This window comes from Phytophthora cinnamomi, assembly GCF_018691715.1.
Source record: "Phytophthora cinnamomi strain GKB4 chromosome Unknown Contig7, whole genome shotgun sequence".
In the NCBI taxonomy this organism is placed as follows: Eukaryota; Oomycota; class Peronosporomycetes; order Peronosporales; family Peronosporaceae; genus Phytophthora; species Phytophthora cinnamomi.
In genome coordinates, this window is record NW_027150940.1 from 704,635 (window position 1) to 724,647 (window position 20,013).

Sequence of the window (20,013 nt, forward strand, 5' to 3'; positions counted from 1 at the left end):
TACTGCCTAGTCTGGATTTCCTCACGTGTGATCGATTCAAGAGCGTAAGCGAGTGCGGTTGTAGTACTGCGGTGAAAACTAGTCCAACGAACGCGGTTTCATAGCTAAAGAGTAGTCTCTTGATCCGCACGCGGCTCATGACCTCGAACACCATCAATATGATTGCAGAAAGATTGTATCCCAGCGATACGTACTCTACCTTTGCGAAAAAAAAAACGTCGTTCGCAATGAGGAAAAACAAGCCAGTCATCATCGCAAATATAACACTGCAGCCTGATGGTAACTGGTAGCTCCGTGAGCAGCAAGACGCAGACGTTCTTGAACGAATACTATCCATTGATATCAAAGGAGCCAAATCCCTGACCAGCAATTGATCACTGGCGCAGTAGCCACCTCGTTGTTCTTCATAAAAGGCGTAGAATCCAATGCTGTCGTGGTAGAAATACTGATCACATGATAAACTATCGTTCCTTCAGCCACCCGACGTCGTGTAATATGGCTGTGTTGTCGCGGATTTTATACGATAGGTTATACTGGGGCATCACCAAGTGGCTCAGTCGACCTTGCTGAACGGAGGTATGGTAATGAGTGGGTCGATGTATCTCACAAAAACATGCCTTCGACAGGGCATAAGTTGGTCATCTTCTTCTCTAAGCCGGGTAATATAACCAGACTCTGGGAGATTTTGTGCGGCATCGCAATTTTAAGTAACTTCTGGGCTGGAGAAGAAATAGGAGCACGCCCGTGATGTACACACGAGTAACTACTTGTTCTTTACTGTAAAAAAAAACGCCGAAATCGTCCATCCATCCTAATATCGTGGGGAAGAATATCAGTGCCACAGTGAATTTTCTTCCTTCGTCACTAATTACGTGCTTGTCGTGTGAACGGGTTCAAGCGGTTCGCAAACGTAAAGACTGATCTATTCCAGAATGAAAACGACACCGATAACAACGCTTTCGCTAACCATTTTTTTAATGTAGGGGATTACCCTTTGAAGTGAGGTTTAAGGTTCACTTATTGCTGTTGTTTCCACCGAGGCTCTTCTTACTTGAACGTATAGTGGCCGACGACTGACCGATCCGTCGATAGTCCCTCCTAATTTATGCTCAAAGAAACCTACTTCACCTGTGCATGGGCGCTCGTCACATGGCTCCACGCTCTGTCCCGAAATCATTCCAATCACAAACAAATTATTCCTGCTCGGTTCCAACCAATATTGTTTCTGCAGCACGAGGTACTCGGAGCCGTCCTTCTCCTCAAGTTTAAGCAAACCAAAGGCTTTTAGAGCGTCCACCCGGTAGTACAACCTCCCGTTGTCCAAGCGATAGCCTCCCAGCGATGTCATCTTGTTACGCAGTTTTAGGGTAGAATCGACACTGCATGGCTCTGTAAAAATCGCCCGCGTGTTGCGACCATATCTCGACCAAACATACCCCACAGCCCAAATTGAGCGAACCGACAGGACAAAGGCAACAAGCGCTAGAACGAAGATGCCATGGCCTACTAGGCTCCAGAAGTAGTAGGATACGGCAAGGGCTGTAGAGTTAGACCTTTCCAAAATGCTCGTTCTGTTTAGCGCCGTGATCATTTGCTCCTGCAAGGCTGCGCTCAGAAATTCCCCTAGTAAAGCCGTCTCGTAGCTGAACCATAAGCGCTTGAAAAATAGGCGATGCTTCTCTCGCAGGCACTTGGTGTTCTCAATGATCTCGAAGATAAGCAGGAGAAATCCTGATAGATTGTAGCCTAGCGACACATACTGGATCTTCGCCAAAAACCCCTCGTTTGCAATGAGAAGGAACAGATCTGTCATAATCCCCTCGACCAGTAAGTACACTAACGCGATTCGGTGATACATCGTCGCTCCGTGGGCCGACAGCCGAAGATTTTCTTGAACAAATATTACCGCTTGTTTTCGACTAAGACTCTCGTTCTTCTCGTCGCACATTCGGCCGTGGCGTTTGCATGAAATAAAACTTCGCCGCAACACAAGAGCTCGATACGTGATCCACACCGAACCAACGAGTCCGTAGTAATACGAATGTCGGTATCCCTCGCTTCCGGTGTCATTAGGTAGTAACGAGCCATTGATGTCGAAGGAGCCAAGACCGTTGCCACGAATGTAAACAGTGTTGTCTTTCGCGCAATACGTCCCTGATTGTTCTTCGTAGAATGAATAATACCCAATACTCCCGTGGTAAAAGTACTGGTCAAACGTGTAGCTGTCCTTGGCACAACTAGTCGGAGTAGTGGCGTACGGCACGATTTTCGAGGCCCCAATCAGATAATTCCCGTGAGTGTTATACTGTGGCGCGACGAAATGACAGATACGTTTGCCGCCAACCAAGTAGTAATGCGTCGACTGGACGTTCCACCAGACACCTGACAGGATCAATGCTTGCACAGGACAAAGCTCTCTAAGATTTGCAGTCTCTTTCGCGGCGCCCGCAGGTACAATGAGGCTCTGGGTTATCTTGTGTGGCGTGACGAACTTGAGGTAGCTGCGCATCTGCAGGGCAAACGGAACAACGCCGGCAAACAACCATACCAACAGTAATTTATGCTGTGCTGTCAAGATGCGATTCCGCCGCGGTGGTGGTGGTCCGTGAGGTAGAGAACCCCCGTTGTCGCAGTACACCGTCGCTTGCATCGCCATTAGTACGTTGTAGTAGACACAACCACTTTTAAATGGACGTGGCCAGAAGCGTCAGGCAACCTGTAACGGATCCCTCGATGCACGTTTAATGACACGATGGTGCTTCCTTGAATAAAGTTAACCCTTTAGCTACGAGATTAACGATATCAACTAAGAGGACGGGAAAATATTGATTAAATCTAGGCTAGGAGCGATCTGACTATTTACTCGTACCAAGCGCCTGTACGGATTCGTCGCGACCTCATGAGCTTCACCGCCTAAGCTCTCAGTGAAGAAACTAACGATGCCGACACAAAAATGCGCGATACAAGGTTGAACGCGGCCCTCATACACCTATCCAATAACGAGAAAATCATTTCTCGGTACCGAGAACCAATGCAACTTACGTACTGCGATGAACTCGCCACCCTCCTCCGTCTCCATCTTCACAAGCCCAAACGATTTAAGCGCGTCAGGTTGATAATATAGTCGGTCGTCCACCCAACGATAGCCCCCTAGCGTTGTCATCTTGTTGCGGCGTCCCAGTGCGGTATCAACACAGCATGATGTCCAGAAGGTGGCCAGTGTTCGGTGTGCCCACCACACGTACAGAATCGCCCAGAGTGCCCGTACCAACATGATAAACCCGATGACAAACACAACAAATATCCCGTGGCCGGCGATACTCCAGACGTAGTGCGTTACGACCAGGTTTACGTTGTTGGAGGACTTGAGCAGACGTGATTTGTTGATATGCGTGAAAAATGTCTGCTGGAGAACTGCTCCGAGGATCTCGCCGAGTAGAGACGATTCGTAGCAAAAGAGAAGTCGCTTGATAAAAACCCGAGTTCTTTCGCGCAACCAATAGGTGCTTTCAATGATCTCGAATGCCAGCAAGAGCAGTCCGGATAAATTGTAGCCGAGAGAAACGTATTGAACCTTTGACAATAACCCGTTGTTCGAGACCAGGAGAAAAATGTCACTCAGGAGACCCTCGATAAGCAGGTACAGCTGCAGCACTCAATGTAGTTTCGTCGCATCATGCGCTGTCAGACGGAGTTGCTCATGAACAAACACGACTGCCTCTTTTTGCTGTAACCCAACGCCCATTTGATCACATCGTCACCCTTATCGGTTGCACAAAACGAAGCTTCGGCGGAGGACTAGACCACGATAGGTGACCCAAATGGCGCCAATCGTGCCATACCAGTAGGATTTCCGATAATCCGTGCTACCTCTGTCTTCAACCAGATCAGGCCCGTTGATGTCACACGTACCCAGACCTTTTGCCGCAACGCACGCGGTCTTATCGCCGACACAATACGTGCCTGTTCCCTCCTCGTAGAACGAGAAGTATCCGAAACTACCGTGGTAGAAGTACCAGTCCATCGAATAGCTGTCGTTGGCGCATCTATGTGGACTTGTATCAAACGGCGGAACTTTCGTAGACCCTATCAACAGGTTTCCGTGAATGTTGTATTGTGGAATCACAAAATGGCATAGTACTCCTCGTGGAACGTTGTAGTAGTGAGTGAACTGAGCATTCCACCATACTTGGCCAAGGTAAACGCCTTCAAGCGAACACACCTCCGTCAGATTTAAGGTATCTTTCCCAACACCAGCAGGGACCACCAGACTCTGCGTGATCTTGTGTGGCGTCACGAAATTCAAGTAACTTCGCAGCTGTAGGATGAACTGTATCAACCCCAGGAAGGCCCAAGCTGCTGTCAGGATGCGGGACGATGTGATAAAACTGCGTCTTTGGGGCGTCAAGGAACTTGATACCGGAACATGAGGTGCCTCTAGCTGCTTCATTACCATCACCTTTTGTAGGGTTATGGTGAAACGGATGCGCCTGCTCGTAATTTGGTTGTAGGCGAAATTTGTACCATGGTTTCGTGAAGTACTTTACTCCTACACACACATATTCTACTACATTCCCTTTTGTTAACGAGATACACCACTAATTCCAACGACTTCGCTAAGAGGATGGGAGTGCATTTAGTGTTTTTGGATCTGCTGATACCTTGTTTCTCACGCGGGTGAAAAGGGATCGACGAACCTCATTTTGACTCGAATCACCGCCCACACTCTGGTCGAAGAAGCTGACCATTCCAGTGCAAGGTCTTTCGTCACATGGTCCCATTCCTTCTCCAGCGGTGAATCCAATTACAAACAGATTATCGGTTGGAACCTCAAGCCAGTGAATCTTGCGCAACATTGCGAACTCCGATCCGCCCTCCTCTTCCATCTTAAGCAGTCCAAATGCTTTTAGCGCTTCTGTGGTAGTACAGCTTTTCATCCTCCCAGAGATAACCTCCAAGCATAGTCATTTTGTTGCGCAAAGCCAGCGTGGTGTCTACACAACACGGCGCGAAGAATATCGCTAGTCTTCGATGCTTCCAGGAGACGTAAACGAATGCCCACACGGCCCGGATGAATATTATGTAGGCAATGAGGCCCAGAACAATGAATCCATGCCCTGCTAAGCTCCAGGCATAGTAGGAGATCTCCAGCGTTGTGGGCTCAGAACGTTTTAGACTGGATCGATTCAGAGTTGTGATATAGTGATGCAGACCGATGACACTTAGTAGCTCTCCTAGCATTGATGACTCGTAGCAGAAGATTAACCCCTTAAAGAATAATCTCCATCTCTCAGGCAGCCACTTCATGTTTTCTATCATTTCGTATACCAGTAAGACGACGCCAGAGAGATTGTACCCAAGAGATACGTACTGAACCTTGACGAGTATTCCATCTTGAGCTATCAGCATGAATAAATCGCTCATCAGCCCTTCAATGAGTAAATACAACATGACCGCCCGGTGATAATTTGTCGCTCCGTGGGCTGTCAAGCGCATATTTTCTTGAGCAAAATCGATCCGTTGATGCCGTAGGTCCCGAGTCCACGTACGCGCACATAGGCAGTTTTATCGAGGGCACAGTACGTACCCTCCGATTCATCGTAGAACACGTAGTAGCCGATACTACCATGATAAGAGTAATATTCGAGGGGGTAGGTCTCATTGGCGCAAAATGATGGAGTGGTTGAAGAAGCTTGGGTCTTTGTAGGCATCAGTCGGTAATTTCCATGAATGTTGTACTGGGGGATAACGAAATGGCAGAGTCTCCCATGCTCCACCTCGTGGTAGTGAATGGCGTCAATGTTCCAGTGTGCTTGAGCGATGTACAACTCCTTCATAGGGCAGCGTAAGTCTAGATTTGCCGTCTCGCCTTCCCAACCACTAGAGTCTCCGAGATTTTGTGCGGCGTCATAAACTTCAGGTAGCTTCGCGTTTGCAGTAGAAACGGTAGCATGCCCACGCAAAACCAAGCGGCTATAAGCATTCGCTTTGCCGTCAGCCGACGCCGTACCGGTGTTGCTCCTGAGAGTAGCCCACGATGCTGTGGACTTGAACAGGCTTCATGGCCTTGCAGCTTCACTTAACACTGAACGCGAGAAAACGAGAATAATCGCCAGGGGTTAGCACCCCAAGTGCTTTCCACGACAAAACTACTGGAAACAGATGCGTCCGATAATGATAGGCAAGTGTTGACATTTGTGCACGTTGCATTTGAGGTGATAGATAGTTCAGCTATATATACGATGGAACTCGGAAATTAACAAGATGGGGCAGACCAAGGTGCACTCCCTGCAAAGTACCCGCGCAGTTTCTGCAAGTATCACGACTGGCTATAGGATGTTGCTGGCAGCCTGGTTCGTGGTGGGAGTGGTGCCTTTTAGTCTCCAGCTGCGAAGTTTCCTGAAATTCGCGACACCTCACAAGATCACAGAGACGCTGGTACCTCCACTAGGAGCTGAGAGAAACACAACGAATTTGAGAGAGATTTGCTATGCTAAAGGCTTGCAAATGGCGCAAATTTGGTGGAACATCGATATTACACACTACTACAACGTTGACCAGGGACAGCTTTGCCATTTCGTGGTGCCGCAGTACAATGTTCACGGAAACTATTTGATTGGAGACAGCAAAGTCGTGCCATTCCACACGACTCCAGCTAAATGTGCAGATAACAGCTACCCCGTGGAGCTCTTCTTCTACCACGGCAGCATCGGATACTATTCTTTTTACGAAGAAGTAGCGGGGACCTATTGCGTCATGGATCAAACGGTTTATGGTCTTGTAGGCGGGCTTGGAACTTACGATACGAACGGCTACCGCTTGGCCAACGACGCTGGAAGTGAGGCCTATAGGTGGTCTTACTGGTATTGCTCTGTCGGTACGGTGTGGATCGTGTTCCGAGGACTTGTTTTAAGACGAAGTTATATCGCGTGCAAGCGGCACGGGCGCAGATGTGACCAGATGGAGGAAAACCTGCGGAGGCAGTCGGCGACGGTCTTCGTGCACGAGAATTTGCGTCTGTCTGCGCATGGAGCTTCAAACTACAGTCGTTTAATTCTGCTTTACCTGCTAGCGGAGGGTCTCATGAGCGATCTGTTCCTGCTTGTCGCCACGGATGGCGCTTTTGCCTGGGTCCAGTATGTCTCGCTGGGCTACAATCTATCTGGCGTAATTCTGCTTCTGTTTGAGCTTTTGGAGAACATGGGGTGGATGCGCGAGAGCTCTCGACTTTTTATCAAGAGGTTGTTGTTCAGCTACGAATCCGCGTTACTCGGTGAGCTGCTAAGCGCAATATGCCAACCTCGCATTCTTACAGCACTAAATAAATCGGAGTTTCGAAACTCTGGATCCACTGCAGTTGTTGCATCCTATTACGTTTGGAGTTTGGTGGGTCATGGTGCGTATATTCTAGTTCTCATCGGATTCATAGTGTTGGTGCGAGTGTTGCGAGCAGTTAGCTTCGTTCGCTGGAAACATGGCTACACCTGGGCAATTTTCACAGCACCGTGTTGTGTAGACAACACACTCAGTATGCGCAACAAGATGGTGATGCTGGGAGGTTATCGCTGGGAGAGCCGTAGACTCTTCTACAAAGCAGAGGCGCTGAAGGCGTTCGGTCTTTTAAAGATGGAGGAAGAAGACGGTGCTGAGCTGCTGGTTCTGCGAAAACTTTACTGGATCACTGTTCCGACGATGGATTTAGTCGTGATAGGAACTGTGTCGGGACCGTGTGTGCAACCATGCACGGAACGCTTGTGCACGACGGGTATTGTGAGCTTTTTCGATCGAAATCTGGGCGGTGATGGAAGTGAGGTGGGGCACCCGCCACGGTTTGTTCGAGTGAGGAGCAGAGTGGCGTTGTCTATATTGGAACCGAAACTTACTGCTCAACGAACCATGATGTCACTACCAAGTCCACTGAATCCTCATATATAATGTGGAGGGCGGAGCCTGGAGGAGCATTTCAATGAATACTGTAGTTGGACTTCGCAAAAATCTCTTTAAGCTTTACTTACCTCAAAGGGGATGAGACGGAAAATCTCGCCAATCGACGGTATCAGAATTCATATTGGTGATCGTGCAGGCACCACATCCAGCAGCCTGCCTTATAGCTTGCGGTGCCTTCGGTTACATGCATATACCAGAGGTAACACTTCAATAGCCTCTAGTTGGTCGATGGGGCATTGCTCGACGTCGGTCAGGTTTACTTTCCAACTTGCAGCCTTCAAGTCACTTCACCGTCTCAAAACCCGAGAAAAATGCCGCCGTCGTCAATCCCGAGCGAGCCAACAGAGTCACTAACGACAGGCGTTGGTCCTTACGCTGTGCACGATGAATAATCCACCAAAAGGACCATGAGCCAGAGCAGCTCGAAATCCGCTTCAAGAACCTCACGCTTGGCGCTGACATGGTCGAAATTGACGAAGCTGTCGACACGGAGCTGCCGACCATCAAAAACTACGTCAACAAGCGATACGGCGGTTGTTGCACCAAGAAGACGGTGGTGCGGCGCCAGATCCTCAAGGGGATCAGTGGCGTCTTCAAACCGGGCACCATGACGCTCGTGCTGGGGCAGCCTGGATCAGGCAAATCGGCGCTCATGAAGGTGCTGAGCGGCCGGTTCCCCATGGACAAGAACGTGGTGCTCGAGGATGAAGTCACCTACAACGGCACACCTCGGGACGAGCTGCTCCAGCGGCTCCCGCAGTTCGTGTCGTACGTGGCTCAGACCGACACGCACTTCCCCACCCTCTCGGTGCGCGAGACGCTCGAGTTCGCCCACACCTTCAGCGGTGACACGAGCACCAACTCCACTGACACCGTCATCGGTCTGCAGGCCTGTTAGGACACTGTCGTTGGCGACAACATGCTGCGAGGCATTTCTGGCGGCGAGAAGAAGCGCGCGACTACGGGCGAGATGGAGTTTAGGAACAAACTCGTGTGCTTGATTGACGAGATCAGCACGGGCCTGGATAGCGCCGCCACCCTCGACATCATCAGCACGCAGCGCAGCATCGCCAAGAACCTCCACAAGACGGTGGTCATCTCGCTGTTGCAGCCTTCCCCCGAGGTCTCCGCGCTCTTCGACGACGTCCTCCTGCTCAACGACGGCGAGGTGCTCTACCATGGCCCCCAGGAGCGTGTCGTAGACTACTTCAAAGGATTGGGCTTCGTCTGTCCGTCGCATCGCGACGTCGCTGACATTTTGGTAGACCTCACCACAGATGCCCAGAGTCGATACGAAAGCGACCTGCGAGGAAAGGAACATCCGCGAGAGCCGAGCGAGTTCGCCGGGATCTGCACTAGCTCCGAGATGTACGCTGTCATGCTCTCAGAACTCCACGCTCCTTCCCACCCGACACGACTCGAAGACACCAAGTTACACGTGGCTGCAGCCCCGGAGTTCCATCAGTCTTTCTGGGAAGGCACCTTGACGCTCATGCGTCGCCAGCTCATGGTGACAGTCCGCAACCGAGCCTTCCTACGTGGTAAGGCGGTGTTGCTGATCCTGATGGGTCTGCTCTACTCCAGCGTCTACTACCATTTCAACTTTGAAGACGTACAGGTCGTCATGGGCATCATCTTTTACTCGATCGTGTACCTCGCTCTGTACAGACACCCATTTTGCCTGTGTACTTCGCAGATCGAGACGTGTTCTACAAGCAGCGACGCGCCAATTTCTACCGCACAGCGAGCTACGTGGTCTCCATAAGCGTGAGCCAGATCCCAATCACATTGGTGGAGAATATCGTCTTCGGAACATTCGTGTACTAGATGGGTGGCTTCGTCCAGACTGCGGGGGCGTACGTTTTGTTCGAGGTGCTGTTGTTCCTGACCAACTTGGCCTTCTCCGCGTTCTTCTTCTACATCTCCTGCGTCACCGTTGACGTGCACGTGGCCAAGCCACTGGCGATGGTATCGCCGTTGATTTCAGTGCTCTTCTCCGGCTACGTGGTAACTCGGACGCAGCTCCCGGACTGGTTCATCTGGGTATACTGGATCGACCCCATCTCATGGGGGCTTCGCAGTCTCGCAGTGAGTCAGTATCGCCACGAAGAGTTCGATCGGTGCGTCGTGACTGAAGGCGGCACCAACTACTGCACCGAGTACGGCATGAACATAGGTGAGTACTACCTGAACTTCTACGACATCCAGACGGAGAGGTTGTGGATCACGTACGGCGTCATTTTCAACCTCGTCACGTACTTCCTGTTCATGTTCCTGGCGTATCGAGCACTGGAGCACGAGCGCATCGAGACGGCCACCAACCTCACGGCTCCCAAGAAACCACCACCACCAAATACGTCACGTCGAGCTGGGCACACCCAAAAACCTAAAGGAAGCGAAATTGGCACGCACTGGTGACGAACTCATTGTTCCAGTCTCGAATCGCACGAAAAATTTCGTGCCGGTCACCGTCGCGTTCCAGGACTTGTGGTACACCGTTCCCGACCCAAGAAACAAGAGCGAGTCCGTCGACCTGCCCAAGGGCGTCTCCGGTTTCGCGCTTCCTGGCAAAATGATGGCTCTCATGGGCGCCACAGGAGCTGGTAAGACCACCTTGATGGACATGATCGCTGACCGCAAGACTGGAGGCAAGGCTCGTGGTAGGATCTTGCTGAATGGCTTCCCCGCCTCAGACCTGGCCATCCGCCGATGCACGGGGTACTGCGAGCAAATGGACATCCACGCCGACTCGGCCACGATTCGCGAGGCGCTGACGTTCAGCGCATTCCTCCGTCGAGGCAGCGACGTGTCGTACGAAAAGAAGTACGACTCGGTGGTGGAGTGTCTTGAATTGTTGGAATTGGACTCCATCGCCGACCGTTATGTGCGCGGTTGTTCAGTGGAGCAGCTCAAGCGCTTGACCATTGGAGTGGAGCTGGCTGCGCAGCCCAGCTTGCTGTTCCTGGATGAACCTACCAACGGTCTGGACGCTCGAGCTGCCAAAGTCATCATGGACGGTGTGCGCAAGGTGGCGAACACCGGTCGGACCATACTGTGCACGATCCACCAGCCGTCCACCGAGGTCTCCATGCTCTTCGACAGCCTCCTGTTGCTCCAGAAAGTCGGCGAGACGGTGTTCTTCGGCGACGTTGGAGACCGCTGCCACGACCTCGTCGCCTACTTCGAGAGCATTCCGCAAGTCCCAAAGATTCCAGTAGGCTACAACCCAGCGACGTGGATGCTGGAGGTGATCGGTGCTGGCGTCGACAACTCGGCCAGCTCAAACGTTGACTTCGCGCAGTGTTCAATACCAGCAGCCTCAGGGCCATCATGGACGAGAACTTGAGTAAGGAAGGCGTGACGGTGCCTGTTCCCGGCCAGGACGAGCTGTCCTTCGCCAACAAGCGTGCAGCCAGCAACCTGACGCAGGCCTACCTGGTCACATAGCGCTTCTTCCGCATGTATTGGCGCGTGCCGACCTACAACTGGACGCGCATCATGATGTACACGGCCATGGGTCTGCTCTTCGGCCTCGTGTTCGTAGGTGCAGACTACAAGTCCTATCAGGAGGTGAACAGCGGCCTCGGCCTCATCTTCTGCACCACGGCGTTCTTGGGCATCGTGTCCGCGTCCGAGAAGAGAGCTCCGTTCTACCGCGAGCTAGCGGCGCAGACGTACAACTCGTTCTGGTACTTCCTGGGATTCACGCTGGTCGAGATCCCATACGTGCTCGTGTCAAGCCTGCTGTTCATGCTCGTGTGCCTGCCGCTCGCGGGCTTCACGGACTTAGGAGACCTGGCGTTCTACTGGATCAACTTGACGCTGCACGTGCTGTGCCAGATCTACTTGGGTCAGCTGCTGTCGTTCGCCATGCCGAGCGTGGAGGTCGCCGCGCTCTTGGGCGTGCTCTGCAACTCCGTCTTCGTGCTCTTCAAGGGCTTCAACCCGCCGGCCAGCGCCATCCCGCACGGCTACCAGTGGCTCTTCGACATTGCTCCACAGCGCTACTCCTTCATGCTCTTCACCGCGCTGCTCTTCGGGAACTGCCCGGACGATGAGTACGCACAAGTAATCCAGTCGTTGCGAACAGGAACGACATTGGACATGACGGAGTTTGCAAGGGGCTGCCACATCCTCGAGAACGCCCCGCAGGCCGTGGGTAGTGTCCCCATTCGAGCTTATCTCGACAGCATCTTCAACGTCCGGCATGAAGACATGCACTACTACATGTTCATCAACATCATGATGATCCTGACGCTGCGCTTCCTCGCCCTTCTAGCGCTGCGCTTCATCAACCACCAAAAGAAATAGGAGGATAGCTCCTACGCACGCACAGTGCTCGTACAATTTCGTGTAAGTTCATCCAATGCAAGTTTCCACCGTGATACACTCCTCAACGTTCTCATTTCTGCAATGCCTGGTCCACCAGCATGTTTCCCATCATTTCATTGCTCGTCAAAATGTTGGCGGACGTGGCGCTCATCATGCACTTGGTCAGCGCAATTGTCTTGGCGGCGCAATGGCTGGGTCTTCGTCGAGAGAAGGCGGCACTGCTCCATTTGTGCCCAAGCGAGTAATTATAATTATAATATATGTTTTAACATCTTAACACATATTTCTTCACTGAAAATATAAATTAAATAATTGTATTCGAATATTGAACTAACAGTCAATTGGATTTAACTCCTGGTGTAGCGAGCTACTTGTGACGCCACGATACTATCCGAATAGGAACTTGTATTAGCTCTAGGTGTAGCAGGATGAGGCAAACGATCTTGCATGCTAGCACAGGTAGCTGAACGTGTAGGTGCAATTGAAGGGGTTACTGATCAAGCATTGTTAGCGGCCATGACGCCAGTAGCAATAACTCTCCATTTGATTCAACACCAATCTGCAAAATTTAAATAAAGCAAAAAGAAAGTGCTGCAAGTGCCTGCTTCTTTGAGATGCCGTTATCATCTTTAGTATTTGCAATAAAGGAAAGCACAAACAGGTGAGGACGAGCAAGGACCAGGAATAGGCGGCGCAAATACGTTCCAAAATACGATGTGTGTAGTGTCGTCAGCATCGACAAGCTGAACGTGAACGTGTAAGCCGGCAGCCTTGCTGTCGCCGACTTGCTCTTGAAATTTCGAATTGTAAAGTGTATTCGTTGGTTAACTTCTCGCTACCTTCTTCATGCATGTTATGTAGGACCTTCTCTCCCTGTGCTATCTAGGTAACCACTACATGTTGATTTCCGTCGACTCTTGCCACAGGTCGTGAGTTTCATGACGGCGGTTATCTTCATCCCGTCGTCGTCCGTTGCAGTCGGCAGCGGATCACCAACTGACAGTCCACTACAATATGACCACTTGAATTCGGTTGTAGTCTTGATGTGCAATGTAGTGGGTCTAACTTGACTCACTACTTTAGCTTACACGTTGCGCAACGTGTATGAGGAAGCGTAAGTACTTAGTAATTACTTAGGTTAATTATATTTGAATACACAAATATAATTTAAATCAGATAAGACTCCAAGTGACTTAGATTAGGTAAAATGAGAACTGTATTGTTTGTAAATTGATCTTCCTCCTAAATCTGCTAAAACTGTTTATCATATATGAAAGGGATTGACAGCGGCTGGCTGTCAGAGCCCCGCTAATATGCACGTCTCTAATTGGTAGAAAGGTGCTGCTTTCTACCAATAGGATCTTTGGGTAGGTGTGGACCACTCATTGTGGTGGCCCACTTCAATGTATCCATTGGTGTGACTTACACCAAGGTGAGGAAGAGTCTAAAACTTTTAACAGATATCCTACCTGTTAAAGTCACAAGTGGCTTGTAGCCCCTTGTGCGTGTAACCCCGTTACATGCAAGCTCTTGTTGTGATAACTTTTGCGTTTGAAGAACCCTCTGCCTATTGGCGATGGCTTCGTGGCCAACATCATTGACCGCGTTCAGCAGGTCGCACGTGTCGACAAACGGTCGACAGAATTCTCGTGCATGGACCTGACCACACTTCTGGCGGACCACTCCATCGTAACCACCACCTAAAGTCGCGTGTGCAGATTCTTTGAAGCTTGTGCGCAGTCTCCATGGTCTGCAGGTCGTTCAGAGACTCTAGCGGCTTCTTAGTCGTGCGTGTCGAGGAGGAGCCGGCCACTTGCTGGAGGCGGCTGGGTGGCTATCCTACAGCGCGCCTAGAGTACACACACAATAGCATCACAGAACAGCCTCACTGTAGCTAGTACAACACACGCATGTACCCTGGGGAACTTGCATCAAGCAGTACGTTGCTCGCATCGCGACGGCGATCCTCGTAGTTACCCTTAGCTTCCGGCTGATTGTCTTTCCGTCTCGCGATGCCCGCTCACCACAGCTCGATCCGGGACCACAAAACATTATCACCAATGTGGAAGTTTACTGCGTGTGCTGTTCGTAGATTTCGTTGATTGTGTCGATTCTGCTTTTCGTTTGCCTGCTCCAATTTCTTGTGCATGTTGTGGAATTTCTGGCGGAGGGCATCAACTTTGGCTGAAATTGCGGAATGAATGTCATCGAGCACTCTTTGCCCTCACCCGAGGTCACCACGATGCTCTCAAGCGGTGATGGCTTCTTCAGACCAGTGAACATCTCGATCGGAGCCAGATTCACCAGAGATTGAACAGGTGTCTGGTTTAGGTTGGCTTGGATGAGGGATAGACTGTCTACCCATTGCTCTTGGCGGAGCCGGAATTCCAGGGTCATTACTCCCAGTACCTGCAACATATCCCTATTGATGGGTTCAACACAGCCATTTATCCAGGGGCAATATCCAACGGTGAATTCTTGTCGGGTTTGGGTGCAGCGACATAGCTCATTCAACGATGAGCGCGCCTCAAGAAAAGAAGACTCCGAAGTCGGTGGAGAGTCATCTCTCCATCGATGACTACTTCGAGCGCCAGAAGGCGAAGTATGGCGACGTCGTCGACTTCGACGACGATGATGAAGACATGGAGGACGAGAAGGACTCGTCCTCTAAGCGCAAAGACTCAGTGTCGAGCGAATCGCTCGACCCTCATGCAAAGAACATTCGTCCGCGTGAAGGGGACGAATCGGACGCTTCGAGTTCGAAGCGTTCGCGAACTGAGAGCGATACCCCACTCGCTTCCGCTGGGGCTCTCAGTTCTCCGCGCGCTGCTGCTGCAGCGCGTGATGTCAAAGCTCAAGGCTCTCCGCGCGCTGCGCCTGCAGCGCGCGATCCGTGGATGCCGTCCGCGTTCGAGATCACGGACCGGTATGAGAACTCGGTACCTCCGAATGAGGTGCCGCTGTATGTGTGCATCATCATCAAAGATGACGCTGTGGCTGTCGAGCTGCACTTTGATGTGGAAACGCATCAAAGGCGCGATTATTACATCGGACTTCTCCATGAGCTCCGATGGTTCCAAAGCAAGAAGACATCTTCTCGCAGCAAAGGGCCCGAGTGGCAGGCACTTTGTCAAAGTTGGAATGCTTTTGTGAGAACTTCAACAAGAAGCCGAGTGCTTACCGTGATCGGATTAAGCAAGCGCTTGATCGCTTCGAGACATACTCGAAGCGTGGAAAGTTGGAGCAGCTCCACGTTGCTGCGGAGGAGGCTAATGTGCCGTGCGCTGTGCCCGAGGGCTTTCAGTGCGCGAAGTGCTTCCCAGGCGCGGTCCGCTTGAGCGACCGCGACTTGAACGGGTACACGTCGTTCCGTGTGCCCGAGAGTCTCAAAGAGCTCCGTGCTAAATTCTTAGCACGTGAGGGTTCGGGCGCTAGCGATGGTCGCAGCACTCGCACTACTTCCGCTGCACCAGCGCGTACTGCTCCTCGTACGCCCTCACCATTTCCGGAACGTCCTCCAGCAAGACGTTCCACGGCTCCCATGTATCTTGATGGAGAGGAAATCCTCTCCAACGAATACGAAAACGAGCCCCTTGAGGGTTCGTTTTCGGGATACTATGGTCAACAATCCGCTCAACAATCCAGCGGGTTGAGCCGCGGGTGTCACGGATCGGCGGTGGCGGGGGTGGGAACTCTCCCCGGGAATGATCAGCCCCGAGCCGATCAGTACACGTCTCTCCACGACCGGGTGACCACCGTGGAGCGTCTGCAGGGCGCTGAGTTCGCCGCCCTGAAGCAGGAGCTGGTGAACCAGAAGGCCCAAGTCGCGGCGGTCTCGCAGACCGCCTCGAATATCCAGGTCGAGGTGGGGACCCGGGTGAAGGAGTTGCTCCAGCGCGTCCGCGCGCTGGAGGAGAGGTTGCTCGTCGCCGAGGCCAAGGCTTCTGCTTCTGCCTCGGCTCCTGCTGAGGCTTCGGGTCAGCCGAGCTAGACGGCTCGTGCTGCAGGTATGGCTTCAGCCGTCCGATGTAAAAGGTCGGATGGAGGCGCATGCTAGACGGTATGTCTAGCGTGTAAGCGTTGCCGTGCCGTGCCAACACAGTGAACGGCCTGGTGAAGCGCGGAGCAACCTTGCTTGCCCCGAAGTCCGAAACTGCATGTTTAGGCTGGTTTTGAGTAGCTAACAAAACCAATGAACTAACTTTGAATTCATTTGTGTTGCCTCTGCCCACATTGTCTGCATTCAGCTTCTGTTGATCAACAGAAGCTAAAAGACAAGCCGTGATTCGGTTTGTCCAAGCTGCTATTGCACCTTGGACAAACCGAATCACGGCTTGTCTTTTGTTAAGGAAGTTGATTGCATCCGAGCTGAATTCATTCAGCTCGCTCTCCGCTAGAGGCCCGACCTCTGCGTGGTTCTTTGCGGTGTCTGCGCCCTGCGCAGACCCGTGGTCGTTGCCCTTGTCGTTGGAGGTGTCTGCGCCCTGCGCAGACTCATGTGGTTTGTCCATTGTTGCAGCTGACACTGTGCAAGTGTCAGCGATTTTCTGCGGCTGCTGTATTGCAGTCATAGATCCCCCCCACTTAAAGTGGGAGCCATCACTCCGAGTAAACTCGGTAGGCGTGGATGCCGCATGGCATTCACGTAGAACGGTGTATGCCCGGTCGAGGCATGCACTGAGTTGTTGATGGCAAACTCTGCCATCGATAAGCACTCGCTCCAGTATTGGAACGAGTGAGCGTAGCTCTTCAAAATGTCGACGAGCACGCGATTCACGCGCTCGGTTTGACCGTCCGTCTGCGGATGGTCCGCAGTCGACATGGAAAGCTGGCTTCCAAGAAGTGTAAACACTTCTTGCCACAGGTGCGCTGTGAAGCGCGGGTCTCTGTCCGACACGATGTCGATCGGCATGCCATGGTGTTTGAACACGATGTCGACGAACAGACGGGCCGTCTGCTTCGCGGTCACTTCTGCCGGCACCGCAGCAAGATGTACCATCTTGCTGAAGCGGTCGACGAAGACCACAACACCGGTGTTCCTTCTGCTGTCCGGGGGAAGACCAAAGATGAAGTCCAAAGACATGGACTTCCAACACTCCGACGGAGTCGACAGTGATTGTAAAGGAGCCTGCGCGAATGGCGCAGGCTTTACGCGTTGGCATACCTCGCAAGCACGGATGTACTTGCGCACCCACTTATACTGGCGGTGCCAGTAGAAGTCGCGCGTGAGAAGGACGTATGTCTTCTCACGTTCGAGATGTCCCGCAGCCGGGGCATCATGATATTCGTACATGATCCTGAGTCGCAGGTCATGGTCATTTGGCACGACAACGCGGACCGCGTTGTCGTCGACTGCATTATAAAGCAGCAGTCCGTCGTGCACCCGATATCGGTGCGCACGCGCACGAAGGTGTTTGGGCAACTTCTAACGAGCCTTGTCAGACGGTGTTGTGCCATAGGCCAGCAAGAGTTTCGCGTCCGTACGCGGCTTTCACATCGTCCAACAGAGACGATGTGGGTTTGCTCGATCGGATGGCGTCAATGGCATTGACGTCAGCAGCTTCTGCGTAGTCCGGCCGACGTGATAACGCGTCGGCCACTACATTCAATCTTCCGGGTTTGTATTCGACCCGGAAGTTATTCTCAGTAAAGAATGAGAGCCATCTCGCCATTCTTTGTGCTATGTGTGGTGACTTCACAGCAGTGCGCAGTGATGCATGGTCGGTGTAGACCACAAACGGTCTACTCCCAAGCAAATACACTCGGAACTTTGCGAGTGCATACTTCATGGCAAGGAGTTCCTTGTCATGCACCGGATAGTTGCGCTCAGCTGGCTTCAGCTGACGCGATTGGTAGTAGACGACACGATCACGGCCCTCGTGATCGTGCTGCATCAACGCGCATCCGATCGCGAAGTCGGATGCGTCGCACACTACGTGAAATGGGCGACCTTGGTCAGCCACTGCCAAGATCGGCGCCTCAGTCAAGCCTTGCTTGACTGCATCGAATGCCTTTTGGCAATCGGTTGTCTACTTCAACACAGCTTCTTTCTTAAGAAGCTGTGACAGCGGGCGGATCTTGCCCGCATAGTCCTCCACGTACTTGCACAAGTACGTGGCCAAGCCAAGGAACTGCCTCAGTTCCTTGACACTTGAAGGCGTTGGCCATTCGTTAATCACTCTGACCTTTTCTGGGTCAGGGCGGACACCATTCTTCCCGACGAGACACCCGAGGACGGGTATCTCGCTCGCCCCGAAGATACACTTCTTCAGGTTCGCGTAGAGCTTATGCTTTCGCATAAGCTCAAGTAGCTGCCGGAGATGCACCCTGTGCATCTCTACGTCGGTCTTCCCGTCCACAGCCCGGCTGTGGATGAATACATCATCGAAGTAGCTCGGTGCGAAGTCGCGCACCGAGCGCAACAAGTGCGTCACGCACCTGTTGAAAGTCGCAGGGGCATTTTTTAAGCCCCTGTGGCATTACTAGCCATTCCCAGAGCATGCCGCTTGGCGTGCTCACTGCCGTGAGAGGGATATCGCTCGCACGCATTAGGATTTGATAAAATCCATCTCGCAAGTCGAGAGCACTGTAAACGGTGCTCCCGGCCATCGAATCGATGATAACATCTTTTCGTGGTATCGGCGTCTGCGCCGGTACCGTCGAATCGTTCAGCTTGTTGTAGGCATGAACGATGCGCCATCCGCCCTGTGGCTTCTTGACACAGAACGTCGGAGCACTGTGCGGGGACTTTGATTCCCGCACTTGTCCTGCTTTACAACGACTTTCAAAGAAGTCGTCGATCGCTTTCACTTGCTCTCGCGGCAGTGGCCACTGCCGCGTGACACAGTACTTCGTGCCCGGCACGAGATTAATCTCGTGCTGAATGCCCTTATCCTGCGGAAGCTCCGCAGGAATGTCTTCCGGGAGTACGTCTTTGTACTCCCTCAATAATTCGTAATAGGGACTCGACTTCAGCGAGTCCCAACCTTGTTCCTCGAAGCGCTCTCACTTCGTCTTCGCACTGAGAGTGTCTTCACTCTCAGTGATATTTCCCGTGAAGAGCTGTCTCAGCTCTTCGCTCTCGCTCTCCGTTCTTTCGCTGTCCGAAAGAACGCCGACTTGCTCGATGCGTCCATCGTGCAAGTCGCGTGTGAAGCGCTTCCAGCTCATGGCTGGAAGCGAAGTCAACTCCGACGCCGTCGTCGGAGGATTAGCGAGTCCCATTTCGCGATACTGGAATCCAGTATCGGTGCGCGTCAAGACGCTTAGCGTCTTGACATTCGGCGTCACCGCCGCAGTCTGCCCAGCAGATAGCTCTTGTTGCGTCTCGGTCCCGGACCGAGACTTGCGCAGCGTTTTCCGCTTGCGCCGTCTTCTTGTTGTGCGGAGCCCGGCTCCGCACAGTTGTTCTTCTGGTCCAGGCCCGGCCGTGGACAGTTGTTCGCCGGCGGACCCTGTCCGCGGGTGCGCGGTACCAAGCCCGGCTCGACCGCATTTTCCTTCGTGCAGCCCGGCTGCACGGTAATGTGTCCCTTCGCCGGCAGACCCTGTCTGCGGGCGCGCGATATCAAGCCCGGCTTGATCGCACGGCGCTTCGTCGTGCAGCCCGGCTGCACGACAGCATGCAAATTGCGTCAGTGTGGTACGTTTGCAACCGTCCGCACTGTTTGCAGCGTCAACTCCCGGAGTTGACACGCCTTTGTCACCTCGACGCCATTCATTGGCGGAGCCCCT

General features: G+C 52.4%; 3 protein-coding genes across 3 annotated transcripts; all 3 read left to right on the forward strand.

Annotated features, from left to right (window-relative positions):
- Positions 1-8,407: 8,407 nt before the first annotated feature.
- Positions 8,408-8,845, forward strand: IUM83_11074 (ATP-binding Cassette (ABC) Superfamily; the record flags this gene model as incomplete). Its single annotated transcript, XM_067935616.1, has 1 exon — positions 8,408-8,845. The coding sequence occupies one exon, from the start codon at positions 8,408-8,410 to the stop codon at positions 8,843-8,845; it is 438 nt and encodes a 145-aa protein (XP_067798821.1).
- A 21-nt stretch (positions 8,846-8,866) lies between these two features.
- IUM83_11075 (ATP-binding Cassette (ABC) Superfamily) lies at positions 8,867-11,293 on the forward strand (the record flags this gene model as incomplete). The annotated part of the gene is made up of 4 exons (XM_067935617.1): positions 8,867-9,559; positions 9,616-9,714; positions 9,775-10,309; positions 10,383-11,293. 4 exons carry the CDS (start codon positions 8,867-8,869, stop codon positions 11,291-11,293), a joined length of 2,238 nt encoding a protein of 745 aa, XP_067798853.1.
- Positions 11,294-11,406: 113 nt separating this feature from the next.
- Positions 11,407-12,258, forward strand: IUM83_11076 (ATP-binding Cassette (ABC) Superfamily; the record flags this gene model as incomplete). Its single annotated transcript, XM_067935618.1, has 1 exon — positions 11,407-12,258. The coding sequence occupies one exon, from the start codon at positions 11,407-11,409 to the stop codon at positions 12,256-12,258; it is 852 nt and encodes a 283-aa protein (XP_067798745.1).
- Between the last annotated feature and the right edge of the window lie 7,755 nt (positions 12,259-20,013).